Source organism: Panthera leo, chromosome B1, assembly GCF_018350215.1.
Source record: "Panthera leo isolate Ple1 chromosome B1, P.leo_Ple1_pat1.1, whole genome shotgun sequence".
Taxonomy (NCBI): domain Eukaryota; kingdom Metazoa; phylum Chordata; class Mammalia; order Carnivora; family Felidae; genus Panthera; species Panthera leo.
Window position 1 is genome coordinate 62,957,197 of NC_056682.1, and position 18,359 is coordinate 62,975,555.

At 39.9% G+C, this 18,359-nt stretch overlaps 1 protein-coding gene across 5 annotated transcripts in view; it reads right to left on the bottom strand.

Moving 5' to 3' along the window:
• Positions 1 to 18,359, bottom strand: part of KLHL2 (kelch like family member 2) — a 121,586-nt gene that overhangs the window by 95,719 nt on the left and 7,508 nt on the right. For 4 of the 5 annotated variants that reach the window (XM_042935129.1, XM_042935130.1, XM_042935127.1 and 1 more), the window contains exons 2-3: positions 12,634 to 12,759; positions 1,618 to 1,724 (exon numbers count right to left, since the gene is read on the bottom strand). In XM_042935129.1, the coding sequence (XP_042791063.1) occupies positions 1,618 to 1,724; positions 12,634 to 12,759 (233 nt within the window). Of the gene's footprint in view, positions 1 to 1,617; positions 1,725 to 12,633; positions 12,760 to 18,359 lie in introns of those variants that run through there. The other variant, XM_042935131.1, reaches the window with a different exon arrangement.

The following is an 18,359-nucleotide window of genomic DNA, read 5'->3' on the forward strand; positions in this document are numbered from 1 at the left end:
CTGAAGCATAAGTTGATGATGTGAGTTTCCCATGGTTTCCAACAAGGAAATAGCAATAGCAGTGTCATGTGAGAGAATGCCACCTACAGGGGACAGCCCTACACTAGGGAATTCTTAAGTTAGGCTGACACATTCCAGCCAGAACCTTCCTCTCATAAGCCTGGACACTCTGTTTAGAACACTGTCCAGGGGAAATAAATAAGATGTAAGATGTAAACCATGAGACTGAAATGAACCCTAGGACATAAAAATCTGACTAGTCCCACATTATTAGTATTGACTTTTCAAATCAGCCTCAGCTAAAGGCACCCTCCCAACTTGGCTCACAGCCCCTCCGCTATCATTCCTACATTCTTGATTATTTAACTCCGTTCAGGAACAGCAAGGCTGCAACAGGCTGAATAGTGAGGGCCTTCCAGACTCTCCTCTACTCCCAAAACATTAAGCCCATCCTCTTCACGTGGCCTTCTGGACTCCTCTTCATTGGTGTGAACCCTTTAAACCTATGTGGCTTCAGGAAATGTCAGATCCCCTTCTCTTCAGTGCTGTCCATCACAGCCCTCGCCATCTGCATCACTGCTTGGGCAACCAGATCTTCCATACTCTACTACATACTTAAAGTGTGCGTATTGTTACTGGGGGTGGGAAGCACACTTACACGATTGTATATTCCTGGAAGTATCTAAGCAAAATGTTAGGCACAAGAAATACTTCATGATTTCTAAAGTATGAATATCTTTTATTATTTGCACTTTTTCATGTAACTATATTCGTATTCATAAGTGTTTTGTTTTGTTTTTTTAGAGAGAGAGCACACGAGGCGGGGAGGGGAAAGAGAGAAAGAAAGAGATCTTAAGCAGGCTCTACACTTAGTTGGAGTGGAGCCTGACACGGGGATTGGTCCCCCGACCCTGGGATGATGACCTGAGCCAAAATCAAGAGTAAGACACTCAACCAACTGAGCCCCCCAGACACCCCTGTATTTATAAGTATTTTGTTTGTTCTACCAATACTCTTAAGATTATAAGCTCACTGTTCTAATATATGACTTCATTTCTTTGTACAGTAATATATGTTTAATTTTTTTAAGAGAATGAGTGGGCAAGCATAAATTACTTTTTTTCCAGAAGTACTGAAGTCATTTTATATATTTTTAGTTACCTAAGTGCACCATTTTTTTTTATATATTTAAATCAAAGGACATTAAATAAACATCTCTTTATTCACTGTAAACAATCAACGAAACATATGTGAAAATCATTTGGAAAAAAAAAAATGGAAAACAGTAAAAGCACTTTTCTTTTGCCAAAATAATCAAGTGCCAAAAGTTGTTATAATTGGCAGGCAGGTAAACTCGGCCAGTATATGTAGATGTAAATACAACGGGGCAAAACTAGCATAAAACTATGAGTATGTGAATATAATGCACATATACACACATGATTACAAAACCGAAAAACAACAGGGAGGAGGAATTTGAAACAAAGCAAGAGCGTTTACTTCCATTACAGCACTTCATTTCATAACAATAAAATGTTAATAAGAAAAGAAAATGTGGAAAGAAAAGCCCAGATCTGTATACGCTTGAAAAATACCCAGAACTAAGACATTTCATACCTGTAAACATGGCATGAAAATAAGGACTACAGGCAGCCAGCACCACTCTGTGAGCAGAGATCTCCATGTCTTCAGCCACAATGGTGACATCACACAGCAAGTTTTGACTGTTCACAAAGCAGAGAAAGAGAAAATTTTAATGATACCAATAATAAATGTATTCAGCATCCTGTGCTAAAATATTACAGTAAAAATTGCAACATATTACACTCTTCTGAAGTTGAGACTTTTAAAACTGCCATCCTTTACTTTAAAACAGAATTCCTTAAACGTGAAGCGCACAGAAAACAGTCACAACAAAGACCCGACATGAATTGGGCCCTCACTCAGAATCCTAACTTTGTTCAACAGAGAAACCTTTCCCAACTTGATTAATGATTTCTCAACCTAAATAAATTACTGGCAGCAAACCATCAATGGATTGTAAAAGGAGAGGATGTTTGAATTAAGAACAGTTTGAATTAAGAAGTGGCAGATGGCAGTCTCACATTAAGATGAGACAAAATAAATTGTATGTAGAAAACCAAATTGGGTCAAAGTACCAAAAAAAAAAAAAAAAAAGATATTTAAAATGATGCTGGGTCATCAAGCAAAGGTAAAACTATATTCAATTACTCCCACTACTTAAAAGGCATAGAAGACATTTTAGGCTTAACTTAATCACAACATTTTACCAATGCCAACTATCTCTTTCCTCAAAGCTGGAAAACATTACCACGTACAAAATTAAAAAGCATTTTGTTACCTTAAAACAAACCATTATTCAGCAAGCATAATTATACCTCCCATTCTGAAATATCCATTTTGAGCCATTCAAAACCATACGGTGAACACTTTCTACATTCTACACAAACTGCTAGATGAGCTTCTCCCGCTAAATAAGAATGTCACAGGATATCTTTTTGGCAAAAAGTGGTGCTGATGCTTATTCCAGAACAAGCAAGGAGGCTGCAGCTCTAAAACTGACCTTACTGGTAGTCATGTCATTAATGACTGAAAGAGGTGTGGTGAACCCAAAAGTCCTTTCCACACCTCACACACCCAAGCATGAATTTGTGTGTATCCCACACACAGGTCACACTTGTCCCCTCCTCCACTATTCTATCTCCTACAAGGATGGCCTGCGGCCTGCTATAATTTTCTAGTAGCTCACAAGCAACATTTTCACATGAGCTTAACCAAATCCTTGAAGTTTTCCACTTTTCCACACTGCCTGTTTCTGTAGAATTCACACCAAAAGTTTTTGGAGATCCTACTGGCATTGACTTTCCCTCCGGTCTAGGGGAAACTGTAAGAAAAAGGAGCACGGCAGCGCCGGTGATAACTGTGCTCCAGAGCCTCCCTGCTGATGAGCCTGCTGTGTCCTTTAGAGCAAAGTATGGCTCATGGGTGTCAATTTAATGGCTCAGGATGCTGTATGAGACACCAGGTAGGTCCCACGTTAGAGTCATGGAAGTTAGAGTCATCAAAGGTGGCATAAGGTCACTCTTCGTGATTCCTCCACTGTGAACACCGACAAAGTCTATGTCTGCTCTGAGAATATAAAAACCATACTGCAATTCTATGAATTCCATGGTTTTACAAGTAACCAGGGTGGGAAAATTCAGTGGTGTTTTCAGGAGGTTACTATGCAAGTGCTTTACCTGCATGTTTTATCTCATTTAGGACCCACCACAATCTTACCAGGTAGGTATTATTATGATTTTTACCCCCAAAATGTACAGCTGGGGAAGTCAAGGTTAAAGATGAACAATCAGCCTTAAGTCCCCACTTGTGGAATGCCAGGATTCAAATCCATGGAGTCTGGCTCCAAAGCCTTTTAACCACTACACAAAACCACCTGTGTGTTTTCAAGACTTGTTAAAGCTTGAATGAAACAGGGAATAAAAAGTATAAATCAAATAACACCAATCTATTATTTGGCATACTATATACTAGAAACAATTTTAAGTTCTGTATATAGTTTATAAAAGGCACAGTTTTAGTGGGGTTTTAGCACTACAAGCATATTCAGAAAGATCAAATTCAACAAAGCACTGCAAGATCATCTCTGACCTTAAGGAGTCTAGCAGAAAGGAATGACCGTGCCAAGATTACAGGATAAAGTAGAAAAAATCACTGTAAAGGTGCTATGGGGAAGCATCTAAAGCAGACTAGGGGTGAGAAAAGTCTTCCTGCAGCTACTGACCTTAAGCTGAGTTTTATAAACAAGTAGGCATTAGCGGGATAGAGAAGCGGGATAGAGAAGGAGCAAGGGAGCTCCTAACAGAGAGAACAGTATGTGCTACTGCATGGAGACGTGAGGCAGCACAGCACAATGGGGAACCCTGGAAAAAGGAAAGCAGAGAGAAAGAAGGGTGATCGAAGAGGAGGTCAGCAGAGATGCACACAGTCTCTCAAGGACGGGGCCATCCAGGTTTTCCTATTATGGCCAGTGCATCTGGACACAACTCAAACATGAGCCAAGTACATTTTTATGCCGATTTTCCTTTTGTCAGTACTAATCTTTCTTAGTGCTCTAGTTTCAAGATGGAACATAAGTGGAATTACACTTGGACACCCCAAAATCACATAATTAATTACATTTAGCTTCAATTACAATTACTTATTGATCAAAACCATCTAGCATAACACCTGCTGGCTGTCACATAATTAGCTCAGCCTTACTGGCTTATTAGCTGACATTAGTTAACTAGGAAGGTAAAAACACTGCCAAATCAGTATGTAGCCACACCCTGGGTTAGGTCACACAGAATCTAAGGGTCACATTCTAAAACAATAACATATTTGGTTCTAGTGCTTCATTTTTTATCTTTTTGTGTCCAGCAATAACGTATTTTATTTTGTAATGTTTTTCAATTTTTTCAATATTTTTTTTTTGAGAGAGAGAAACAGCATGAGCAGGGGAGGAGCAGAGAGAGAGAGGGGAACACAGAATCGAAAGCAGGCTCCAGGCTCTGAGCCGTCAGCACAGAGCCTGATGCGGGGCTTGAATCCATGAACCATGAGATCATTACCTGAGCTGAAGTTGGATGCTTAACCAACTGAGCCACCCAGGTGCCCGAACAATAACATATTTTAAAACGGCACTCAAAGACAAGAGAGACCAGGAGCATTTGGGTGGCTTAGTGGGTTAAGCGTCTGACTTTTGATTTCAGTTCAGGTCATGATCCCAGGGTCATGGGATTAAGCCCTGAGTCAGGCTTCACACTCACATGGATTAAGATTCTCTCTCTCCCTTGTCCCTCTCCCCCGCTCCCGCTTGCTCTTAAAAAAAAAAAAGAGAGAGAGATCTGACCAGCTTTCTTATCTTTCAGCCAGTGTGTATCTAACTGAGTATGGCCCTTACCTCTTTCCAAATGTGCATGCTTGTAAGTAGTACAATAACTTTTGGATGAGGAGGAGGACAGGTACACATGAAAAGTTTGGCAATAAAAATTAAAGTGAGTTTCTGAGTTTATATTCCTATTACTTGAAATTCAATGAAACAATGAATGATAGAAGGAAAAGTCTTCCAGAATAGTAAGACAAATAATTGCTATTTAGCAAAATTTGCATCTATTCATTCATCATCAAATATCCAGAGTGGCTACTGTGCACCTAGCACTATGTTCATTTACCACAATAGCAAGGCAATGCCCATGACAGCAAGGAGTTCCCAGTGGAGTGGGGAGAAACAGACAAGCTAACAGCTAATTACAAAAATGAAACTGTGACTTTTAAGATGGGGCACGTGTGGCATGTTTGGGAAGATATAAGAGAGGCGAAGCCCAACCTTAAGGTGGCTTTGCAAAGGAAGATGCCTCTAAGCTCAAATGTGGAGAACAAAAATTATATAGGCCTTTTGTAAAACCCAAATTGCCTAGAAAAATGAAAGGCACTCCAAAACCTAAATGAAACAGCATCATGCAAATTGGTCCTTCTCAGGAAAAATGCTGCTTTGAAAATTAATGAAACATGCCTGACATACCAAGACATCCTTTAGTTTCCTGACACAAAGTCACAAATTCCTAAGAGGAGAAAAACCGATCACTGCTGTGTACATATCAGGCTTTCAGAGGTCAAAAATAATTAGTAGTCACATGAAACAAAAATTGACTTTCTACTGGAAGCCGGCACGGTGAGGCAATCACATGGCATCTGTCCGTCTGTCTTCCTCGGGTGCCACGGAAAACCTAGAGGCACTTCCTGCCACATGGAGTGGACTCGGTGGCTCGTGAGACGAGGCTTCCACCACAGCCCAGGGGCAAACCCCATACCACGGCCTGGAATGTGTCCAAAGTCATCTCTGGAACAGCAACAGGTGTTAGGATAAAGAAACAATAGCAAGACATAAAAAGAAACGAGGCAAGGGGTCAGAGGTCAAGGAAAGAAGCCAAGAAGTTTAAAAACTGGTCAGGAAGCAGAGGGAGAGCCAGATGTGGAGCTGCTGTTCAGGACATGGCTGCATCGCCGAGTACTGGTCACTCGGCATGAAGGGAGATGAGCTGGTTTAAAGGCGAAAGGCTGCACAACTGCTGACTTAAATTAGTCATATTTAACCAACCCTCCTCTGACAATTTCATTTAACAGACAACGGAGATGCAATCTGGCTTATAATGTCAATAATCTCGAAGATCAACAGAACTCCATGGCATGTGTCACCACCATCTTCCTTCTTTTTCTTCTTAAAACTATGATGGTTTGATTTTGATATGAATTTAAATTTCTGTGGCAGTTAAGCACAGGGAAAAATGTAGAGGCTGGGTTTACCCAACACAGATTCACCACCATAGTGTAAGTCCTGATAGCACAGCCCCCTCAACAGATTTGCACCTGCTGAAATTTTCAAACAGAAAGCAGGAAGTGGTGACAATGTGGAAAGTTGTAGGACAACCTACTACAGTCAATAACTTAGAAACTGCCTTAAACTAGCAAGGGTCCCAGAATATAGAGATTATTCTTTTCAAACAGAATCAAGACAGCAGAATGACAGTGAGGGGTGTCTGGGTGGCTCAGTCGGTTAAGCATCCGACTTCAGTTCAGGTCATGATCTTGCAGTTCATGAGTTCGAGCCCTGCATCAGGTAAGTTTAAGCCTCGCTTTGGGTTCCCATGCTGACAGTGAGGAGGCTGTGTGGGATTCTCTCTCTCTCTCTCTCTCTCTCTCTCTCCCTCTCTCTCTCTGCCTCCTCATGGGATTCTCCCTCTCTCCCTTTCTCTCTCTCAAAAAAGAAAAAAATTAAAAAATAAAAAAGAGTGACAGTGAAAAATGACAAAACGGAGCCACTGGAAGGCACACAGGAAAGTGTGTTACTAAATACCTGCAGAGAAGGGAAGGTAACATCTCCAGATTTGAGGACCTACAAGAACACTTGGTCACAGTTGAGAGAAGATGAAAAGAATAATTAGAAATAAAATGAAGGAAGAGATTAGGGACAGAGAAAAGCTGGTGGGGAGAAGAACAGAGAAATGAGGAAGGTGAAGGATTTCGGGGGGTAGGGACGGGAAGAGTAATGCAGCAGAGATGAGTTTCTGAATATGCAGATGAAAAGCCTCTGTGGTAGAAAGTGTAGGATGCATACAAAGGAAACTTCCTCATTACAAAGTATTTTTTAATTGGTGAAATAAATCATAAGCTACTCTTAGCTATAATAAAGAAAAAAGCCAGAGTAAGATCTTCTGATTTTCTGATTTAACAGGCATAGTAAAAGCGAGCTCTGAAGCCGGTAGGTATTCAACAACATAAAGAAAGGGAAAAGAAAGGAGTTGGGTCAGTAAACTCATTTATTACTATCCACTATTGGTATTCTTTGAAATGTTCAATGATCCTATCCATGCTCAATAAACACCACTTAAAAAGAGATTAATCACATGTGCTTAAGAAACACTGCAGAAGATTACCAGTTAAAGTGAGACTAGAAGTTTCAAACTGTATCTTAAAATTTCTAAATAAACAAGTCTATTTGATTTGGGGCTCTACCCAACTGCTCTATCTTTCAAGGAATGTTTTACATCCTACTCTAGTATAACATGAAAACAAAAGAACCTGGCAATGTTTTACTACAGAAAAAAATATATGTTCGAGCAATAAAAAAAACTCACATCGTATGTAACTTCCTGAAATCTCTTTTAAAAACAGTCCCATAAAGGGGTGCCTGGGTAGCTCAGTCAGTTAAGCATTTGACTTTGGCTCAGGTCATGATCTCATGGTTCCTGAGTTTGAGCTCCCCCACTTGCACTGTCTTCCTGTCTCTCTCTCTCTCTCTCTCTCTCTCTCTCTCTCAAGAATAAACATTAAAAAAAAAAATTAAAAACAGTGATATAAAGCTGTGAAGAGAAAGGGAGATTGACTTAAGTTTGTTCTTTAATTCACTTGCCATCTAAGCAACAGAGTATAAATAACTAAAGAGCCACAACTCCAATTTTTCACAGATGCACAATAGATAACTTAATCCTACTGGTGATCTGGATCCACAAGGTCTAAATGTCCTGGAGGAAAAACACAATAGGCACTCCTTTAAAAGACAGCTTCAGGCTTTTTTGATTAAATTATACTCGGGAAGGTAAAAACTGCTGTTATAACTGACCTACTAAATATTTATGACTTAGATATGATATATAGAGGAGCACTTGAACTGCTTCAAATGATTTATCCTTACTAAAAACTTTCAACTCCTTAATATAACTTAAGGATCAAAATTCTCTTCCTTCTAAACAAGCAACAGGTTGGCCCTAACTAACAGTCACTGAAATTTTTAAAGCTCAGATACTCTTATCCCATAACCTACAAAACAGAAGTTGTGTGTGTATGTGTGTGTTTAATGTAAAGGCAAAAAGCTATCTCTTGACATTTCCTTTCTGGGGCCACCTCAAAAAGCCCATAGCATAATGTTCTCAATAAAACCTATGTCTGAGATTTAGTCTGCTTGTCTTCTCCACAGACTCACTACAGTGTTTTACACATAATTAGATCTATTGCTTTGATTTTGAAAATGTCAGTATCCTGAAAAATTCCTACCCCCACCAATTCAAGCTTGGGAAGTTGAAAGAGCTGAATTTTCTGCCAGAGATGCGTTGCTAAAAAGACCTGTCCTTTCACTACACTGCCAGGTTATGCCTCCAACACCATTCATTTTACAACGCTGCTCCCTTTTTCAAAAACCTTCACTGATTCCCAGTGCCCACAGGATTAAGTCCAAATTCATCACGCTATTTAAGCCTGCACAATTCAGTCCTTCTCCCGCTCCTAACCTTTTCTGCACAGACTCCCCAGCACGAACTCTTGATTCACTTTATCCAACAAGTTATGTTTATCCCCCCCCGTAGCTCATGCAGTCATCCAGGCCAGGAACTGCCTTTCCTCTCCTGTCCTTTGTATGAATCCTACTGCCCGCGATCAGGTCCAGCAGAAACCTCTTCTTTGGGCTGCTGTGGATTTCTCCTGTGAAAATCCTCTTCAGCATGCACTGTTCCCCCACCTCATCCTCTCCTCTAGACATCTCCTATAGCAATCTAGACATTCGCAGGGCATGGGCCAAGTCTGATGCTGTTTCTGGCTCCCGCACAGCCGCGCATGCTAGCAGATTTCAAAGGAGAACCAGCTGCTTACAAACACTTGTAGAATACACTGTTTACAAGTAACTGCAGGGTTTTTAAGCCAAGTAATTTTAAGCTATTCAAGCTCATACTGGGCTGGGACATGGAGCTATATCTGGGCCTCCTGTCTAAAAAAGAAAACAAAAACAAAAAACTAGTTTAAAGAAAATGTCACATTCTTTTTCTATAAACTATATTAATTCTCAAACTTAAACTTTACAAAGCTCTTGCCCGCTCACTCCCACTCCCCCAACCACACCTTACAACAACCATAACTAGAAAAAAAAAGTTACTCTTACTCCTAAAATATCACTTCCATCAGTCAAACATTCATAAAAATGCTCTCTAGTGTATGGCTGTTATTCTACCAGTTAAAGGCAAGGGCCCAAGAGCAGAGCAATAAGAACAAGGAAGTTCTCTCTTCCCAGAAGTCAGGAAACCACTCTCAGCTACCTCTTCCTGGCAGCAGGAAGTTGATGCAATGGCAGGAAATTAAAGATTTTCAGCTGTTTAAAGAATAGGCTTCCTCCAAGATTTTTTTTTTTAATTACTCAAATGGGCCATAAGGGTTAAGAGAGAAGTGAATGATATTTTAAAAATTTTTTAATGTTTATTTTTATTTTTGAGAGACAGAGAGAGACAGAGAGAGAGCATGAGCAGGAGAGCGGCAGAGAGGGAGAGAGACCCAGAATATGAAGCAGGCTCCAGGCTCAGAACCCAATGAGGGGCTGGAACTCACGAGCCATGAAATCACGACCTGAGCCAAAGTCAGACGCTCAACCAACTGAGTCACCCAGGTGCCCCAGAAGTGAGTGATATTTAAAACAAAACAAAAGGGTTCTGATGAATCCCAAGAGAGTTTATTAAAAAAAAAAACAAAACAAAACAAAACAATATCAGTTAGTGAGTTTATTAAAACAATCCTGGATATAGAGCTGGCAGCAAACACCCTCTGGCTATTTAAAAGTCGTTCTTTGTTCTGAAAATCAGCATCAACTACCAGCCTGGTGACACGTTGGTTCCTGATATGGTACGACACAAAGAGTAAGACGCTGTTTCACAGCCATATAGTTCACACCCAAAACGGGACAAATAGGTACATGAAGGCTAGAGCAAAATAAACCCAGGATGAAGCAAGGACACCAGTGCTGTGCATGTAAGCAGGAAAAAATCTCACAGACTCAGAGAAGTCAGAGCAGCAATGAACCTCACATTCCATCCTGTCTCCTCACTTCACTTTATAGTTAAGCCTCAAAGAAGTAAAACAGTTCGCCCAAGTCCAGAGTGTGTCCCTAAACCGGGGTCATCCACCTCAGGGGAAGGTGTCACCTTCCCTGAAGTTTAGTGAGTCATGCCTAGGTCAACAGAGGCCCTACTCACACCAGTGGAAGGCCATGGTTATGGTGCTCCCACAGAAGGGGGTGGGGAGAGGAAATGTGAACAGGAAAAAGTCAGTCTTTCTAGACTTTTCAAAGAAAGAGAAGAGCCATTAAAAATCTCAGTCTTAAAATGACCAGACTAGGGTCACCTGGGTGGCTTAGTCGGTTAAGCGTCCGACTTCAGCTCAGGTTATGATCTCGTGGTTTGTGAGTCTGAGCCCTGTGCTGACAGCTCAGAGCCTGGAGCCTGCTTCAGATTCTGGGTCTCTGTCTCTCTCTGCACCTTCCCCGCTCACACTCTGTCTCTCTCTCTCAAAAATAAACATTAAAAAAAAAACATCTTAATGACTATTTTTCTTACTTTTCAGTTCCATTTAGTAACCACTGCAGTTTACATTCAATAACTACTGTTAAAACGGGATTAAAAAACTAGAACAGCACATCCGGACCTGCTGGGTTATCCCAACTACATATTTTCCCAAAGACTAAATGAAAACATTAGAAATACTATCAGAGCTGGACTAGGAAGCAAATCAAGTATGTTATAGTCGATTTAACTTCCTTGTCCCTCTCCACTTCACTCTCCACCTAGCAGCAAGTATGTTCTTTTCAAAGTACAAATCTGATCATGTCACTACCCTGCTTAACACTCTCCAGTGGCTTCCTCCCATGACAACAAGACTGAAATGTGTAAGGCCCAGAGTATGCTGGGCCCCACCTGCCCACTCAGGCTCCTCTCTTGCCATGACCCCCTTGACATCTGTGCTCCAGCTGCCCCTCATTTCCTCCAATGAGGCCAGCTCTGTCCCACCACCAGACTTGGGCACTGCCATTCCCTGTGCGTGGAACAGTTTTCTAACCTCTCCCACCCCCATCCTGCCTTCATTTCCTTACCTCTGTTTTGCTTTAGTTCTCAGCACAAATATTTCTATCAGGTCGGGAAGCCTTTCCTGACCACTGTTATCAACCTTCACAGCACCAGGCAGCCCTCCTTCATAGCACTTACTGCCATTAAAATTTACAGTAAATTATGTGTGTAATCCTCTGATTAATGCCTGCTCCCTGCATTCAACCATAAGCTATGTGTCTCATGCTCACCATTGTATCTCCAGCACCCAATAGATAAATATTTATTGAATCTTTACGTAAAGAAAAAACAAACAAATGATGGGCCTAAAGGGTGGACTTTTACGAAGACATAGCACATAGAGATTGAAGGACAGTTTAAGTCACTCCCTTCTTTTTAGTCCAAGCTTTTAAAATATATGTACTTTCACAAAGAGAACAATGCAGAAAAAAATACTTTCACAAAGGGCTAAGAAAACTAAACCAAGGTTAATACACACATTAGTCTTTTAATTAAAAAAAAAACAACTATTCATTTTCCAATCAACTTTTAAAGTCACTTTTTTCATATCAGTGACCTTTAACATACTTAAGAATAACGTTAACAATGGGCAGGTCACCAGTCCTCAAAATTACTACCACCACCACCACCACCAAAGTATCACATTTTTCCCTTACAGTTTTCTTTCCGTATCTTTGTGATAAGTGAGAAACCCTACACCAAGCCATCCAATAGAACTATGGGAAATATATGTAATATAAAATATAATGCAATTCATAATTTTCTAGTAATCACATTAAAAAAAGAAACAAGTGAAAATAATTTCAATAATATATTCTATTTAACCCAAAATATCCCATATATTATCATTTTTAAATGTAACCAATATTCTTAAAAGTTATTAATAAAACATTGTACATTCTTTTTTGTACTAAATCTTGGAAATCCACTTTGTATTTTCTACTTACAGAACATCTTAATTCAGATTAACCACATATGGCTAGTTGCTACATATCGGAGACCAGCCTTATACTATTCATGCTTCTGATTAAAAAAACAAAACAAACAAAAAAAAAAAAAACCCGTAGAAACAGCTTTTAATGTTGTCTATATCAAATAAAGAACCAATGAGGCATGAAGAGCATATTCACTAGAAACAACTACAAAATAAAGGGAAGAGACCCATGTTACATGAATATTAATGTAATAATACCTTCTTAATTCATTCATGACTTTGAAAGCTTTCTTCATATGCCAAGGATTCACTGTCACTGGGCAGTGTTTTTCAGTATTATCATCTTTTGAATCGAGAGGCTTCTGATGACCCTGCTTTGTGCATCTGTACATAAAAGAAAAAAAACAGAAAAGATCTTATTAAAAATAATTTAGTTCTGGCTTGTTAGGCTATAAGAGATACAACAAATCTCTCAAATTCATTTAGAAGAAGTCTTGCAGTATATCCCAATGTAAGATCAAGACACAATTCAGAGCACTTTCTGATGGTCACTACGATTTCAACAAAAAAGTGGGTAATCACCTCCACGGTGTCAAAGCTCTATCACAAAGGAGCACAGAAAATTCAGTAAAAGTGGTTCAGCAGATACTTTGAAATAAAAATGCTGAGAAATGATCTCTGTTGGAAATTAACATGCTTTTAACAATCTGCTGTAGTCATACATTATTTACAAACCAAGACAGGAACAGGACCATATTTTACACAAACTTCAAAAACTTAGACTCTGATTTGAATTTTGCTCTCTACCTGCCAGGCTATTTATTTACCCCATATATTTCAGACCTACTCTTGTAACAAGAGATTAATCCTATTAGTTAAAGTTTATTGAGTATTTACTATTCAGCAGCCACTGTGCTAAGTTGTTTACTTGTATTATTTGCTTAATCTTCACAACAACTCTGTGAGCTCATTACTATTACCATCCCCATTTAACAGATGAAAAGATGAAGGCAAAAAACAATTTAGGTAACTAAATAGTAGAGCTGGGTAAGAGCAAAGTCAGTCTGACTCTTTGAGCCCATTCTTTTCACTAATGTTCAATACCATTTCCTACATTAAGCAATGATATTTAACTTCATATTTAAACATAATTTTTAAGAGCACAGGCTGTATTAGTATTGCTGTATAAACTACTCTTTTGAGACTTGGGAGCAAAATAATTAACAAATAAAATCAGGGTACCATGGCAGGGAGTGGGGATTAACTACTAATGGACACAAGGGAACTTTCTGAGAAGACAGTTGCGCAACTCTAGAAATGTACTAAAAAATCACTGAATTGTACAACTGTAATAGGTGAATTTTATGGCATGTAAATTATACCTCAATAAAGCTATTAAAGAAAAAAATCAGGATACCAAATTAAGCCTAAAGAAGTCATACTTGCATATATATCACACAAAGGACAACAGGCAAACATCATTATTTATTGCCATATTTCTCTTCGTACCTCTTTCTTTCCTGACCCATTCTGAAAGGATCACTTATTTTTAAAGTATTACCTCTTACGAATTCACTCAGCAAACATTTTTTGAGTCCCAACTATGTACCAAGCACCATTCTAGGCACTTGGAATACAGGTGAACAGTGAACAAAAAAAAAGACTCCTACCCTCACAGAGCCTGGAGTCTAGCAGGGGCGATGGGGAGGAGACAATACGCAGAACAAATCAGTAAAACAGGCAGCACATCATAAAATAAGAGCTACGGATATAAGAACAAAGGCAGGGTAAAAAGAATCGAGAGGACGGAGTGATACAACTTGCACTAGTCAACAGGGCCATCAGGTCATCAATAGCCCAACTGAGAAGTGAGATCTGAACCAAGACTAGGAGGTGAGAGAAGGTCCAGAAGGAATGAAGAGCTAGAGCCAAGGCCTACATGTGCCTGGTGTGTTCCAGGAATGGTGAGGCCAGGGCTGGGGCTATGGGGGCAGAGGGGAGTGCAGATCATGTAGGACCTGTGGGACACTGTAAGGACTTTGGCTTTTACCCTGAGTGAACAGGGAGGCATCACAGAAGAATGACACCATCCAAGTTACGTTTTCAATAGGATCACTTTGGCTGCTGGGTGAGAATAGTCAATGTGGGCAAAGATAAAAGAGTGTAAACTATTTAGAAGAGTGATTCAGTAGGAGATGCCAGAGGCTCAGAGCACAGTAGTAGCAGTGGAGGTAGGAGCAGTGATGAGAAGTCGCTGGGTTCTGGGTATATTTTAAAGGTAGTGCCAACGAGATTTGTTGACGAAATGCACGTGGTGCATCAAAGAAAATCAGGATGACTCCCAATTTTTTGGTTTGAGCAACTGGAAGGACTGAGTTTCCATTGAGATGGGGAAGGCTGCAGGTGGAACCAGTTTGGGGGTAGGAAGATCAAGAGCTTAGCCTTCACACATGTTGGTTTTAAGATATCAGACATCCAAATGAAGATGTAAAATTGGCATATTAGAGTCTAGAGTTGGAGAAGAAACTTTAGCTGGGTAGAAACGTACACATAGAAGGTACACGAAGCAATGGAACTCAAGCACTCAAACATTAATGTAACCTCTACCATTAACCACAGATGCTATCTTTGCTCAGTCCTCCATTCAACACTAATTGAGGCATCTGATTCTTCAAGGGTTTGCATACCAGAAGTGGAGATAAGTCATGTGTCCCTATCACTTGAGAGTTTTTAAAGGGGGGCCTTACAAGCAAATGAGTACAAGACCCTGCCTCCTGGAGGTGAGCCCACAGCTGGAATGGGAGAATAGGACAGTACATCCTCGTGTGTGTGTGTGTGTGTGTGTGTGTGTGTGTGTGTGTGTGTGTAGAGGGATGGGTTACGCTTGGCCTGAGAAAAAGAGCTAGTAAGTCTAGGAGACAAAGATGAAAGAACATTCAGATCTGGTGGAGGGGACTGGGAAACATTTTATAGTTTAAGACATATTCTCATGCTATTCCCCACCACCCTTTCATAAAGAAAACAGTAGGAGGAAAGGGAAATTATATAGATATATTCAACCTATGCAAACTTTCTGACCACATAACACTGAACGTCCGCATGTATAGCAACTTAAGAAGTTTTACATTAGCTTCTAGTTTAATAACTTAAGAGTTTATAACAAAAGGGAAATATAATATTGAGGACTGACAAAACTATCACAGAAGGGCTTTTCAATGCTCAGAATGGAAGTGAAAGCAACTCAGTCCTAGAAAGAATACCATTATTTAAGAGCCAAGAGTGTTTATATTTGCTTAAGAAATTATGAATTAAAACTGCCTGCATTAGAGAATTAACTTTAAGACAGCTACCATACATGGGGCGCCTGGGTGGCTCAGTTGGTTGAGCCTCTGACTTTGGCTCAGGTCATGATCTTGCAGTTCATGGGTTCAAGCCCCTGCTCAGAGCCTGCTTCGGATTCTGTGTCTTACTCTCTCTCTCTGCCCCTCCCCCGCTCACACTCTGTCTCTCTCAAAAATAAACATTAAAAAAAAATTTCTTTTAAAACTACCATATAGCAATCAATATCTATATAGGTGCATTCTTAAAGCTATGTTCAGCTCCTGCTTTTTCTGATGTACTCCATAAACTCTACAAAGAAAAGACTTTATTCAAAGGCTTAAAGGAATAAGAAATAACACTGACTTTTTTTTTCAAGTGTTCTCTGTACTGAGAGCTACTTACAAATACAGCACCCTGCTGCACAGGGCTACATTTTCAACACTAAAGTCCTTTCCATAATTTTCCATTTCCTATATGGTTTTGTGTTAGATAGTCTCTCACTCAGAAGCAGAACTGAGTAACAAAATGATACATCATGCCTAAAACTACAGATGTGGAAAATGAACATACACTAGGAACCAGCTAAGTGGGAGGTGAAGGTTTACCCTTTCAGGTATACCAGTAAGTGCAGTTAAACCTTCTCCCTGCTTCCCTTCTGAAGCAGGGAGGTAGCCTTTTCCAGAGAAGCTCCTCATTCTGAAAACTGTCTTCTTTTAATTATCTAGAAGAGATACTTTTTCAAAGTTCTTTCATTTTAAGTCTTTCCCCAAGTCTAACTCGCAACCAGTCTTAAAACTTTCCAATAGCTTACTGCTATCAAAACATACTCAACATAGTTGAGGTTTCCAAGGGTCTGGATCCCAATACACAGCTATGTTTTATAAGAATCTTTGAGTCTTCCTTCAATGACTGACTCTTGTGTAAATTTCCAGCTGTGGGTAAGGTTGGCTTCTCAGACCAGGTAACTAGGTAACTCTAACTCTGCCCCAAAACACACTAGTGACAGAAATGAACTCTCAGAGAAGAAGAAAATAAAGTCTCTCACAGGGCTGTCTCCCTCAAAGAGTCAATATCCATAAGCAAAGGTTTAAACCTACTGCAAGAATTCTGTGGCCATCTTAGAAATGAGGCATAGTTTCTTTAGATATACATTACTTGTTCTGGCAGAGTGATTCCTAATGGCAAGGGTCAGAAGGATGAGAAGCAAGGAGTACCTGAGTGGCTCAGTCGGTTAAGTGTCCAACTCCTGATTTTGGCTCAGGTCATGATCTCATGGTTTGTGAGATGGGGCCCCATGTTGAGCTCAGTGCTGTCAGCTTGGGGATTCTCTCTCTCCCATTGTCTCTGCCCCTTCCTCACTCATGCTCTCTCTCTCAAAATAAATAAACTTCAGAAAAAATTTTAGGAGCGCCTGGGTGGCTCAGTTGGTTAAGCATCCAACTTGGGCTCAGGTCATGATCTCACGGTTTGTGAGTTTGAGCCCCGTGTCAGGCTCTGTACTAACAGCTCAGAGCCTGGAGCCTGCTTCAGATTCTGTGTGTCCCTCTCTCTCTGCCCCTTCCCTGCGTGTGTGCGCTCTCTCTTACTTTCTCTCTCAAAAATAAATTTTAAAAAAATTTTTTAATTATTGATTTTTAAAAATCAATGAGCCAAACAATTTTTCAAACTGCACTCAACCATCCCTTTTCCCATGAAGATTTGGGCAAGCCCTTTTTATAGGACTAGGTATATCTGAATGACAGCATCTCCAGAAGCAGGGGTGAAAGGCAGCTATGTATAATTTCAAAACAAAACAAAAAAAGTGATGTAATATGTCCCACCACCCACTTCCCTCCCACCCCGGGACAATCATCTCAGATTGAGAACAAACACTTTAGAACATATGAGTTGTTCATGTTTTTAGGGTTTTCTGGTAGAAACAATGCTGTAACTCATGTGAATGATGCAGCTGCAAAATTTAACAGGGGACCAGACATTTTCACATGCAGGACACAAATACTTAGCCCCTGGGTGGCCACCATCTCTGCTCTCCCCTCTGCCTGTTCACCTCAAAGGCTGTAAGACTCCCTTGCTCACAATGAGTCACCCACCATTACTCACAAACTTCTGCCAAGTTCACATCAGCAGCTGTTGTTTTCAGTCACCATCCATGCTCTACGGCTCTGAAGTTTCTCCATTACTTTATAATATCTCTTCTATTTTCTGTGCTGTCTTCCCTAACTAAACTTCCACTCAGAAGCTGATTATACTAACAACGCTCCAGTTTGCAAGTCCAAGACATCAGAAGGCCGATATTTTAACTAGTATGTTATGTCACTCTACAGTTTCCCAACAAAATAGTCTCACATCCTTCATCTCACCCACCGTATATTTAGAGGTTGTAAAAATATATATATAAATATATATATAAATATATATAAAAATATATATATATATAACCACCGTAGTATTTAGAGGTTGTAAAAATAGAGGGCTTTCTCCACTGGAAACAGGATTTGGTTTGTGGAAGAGTTGCGGCTTCAGTTTTTGCAATTAGCTAAAGACAAAGAGACATGCTCTGCAGATTCTCTTCAATTGTTTGGAATTCAAACTTTCATTAGGTATAGAGCCAGCAGACTAACTATCATCTACAGACATTTATTTGGTCCTATTACCAAATAAAT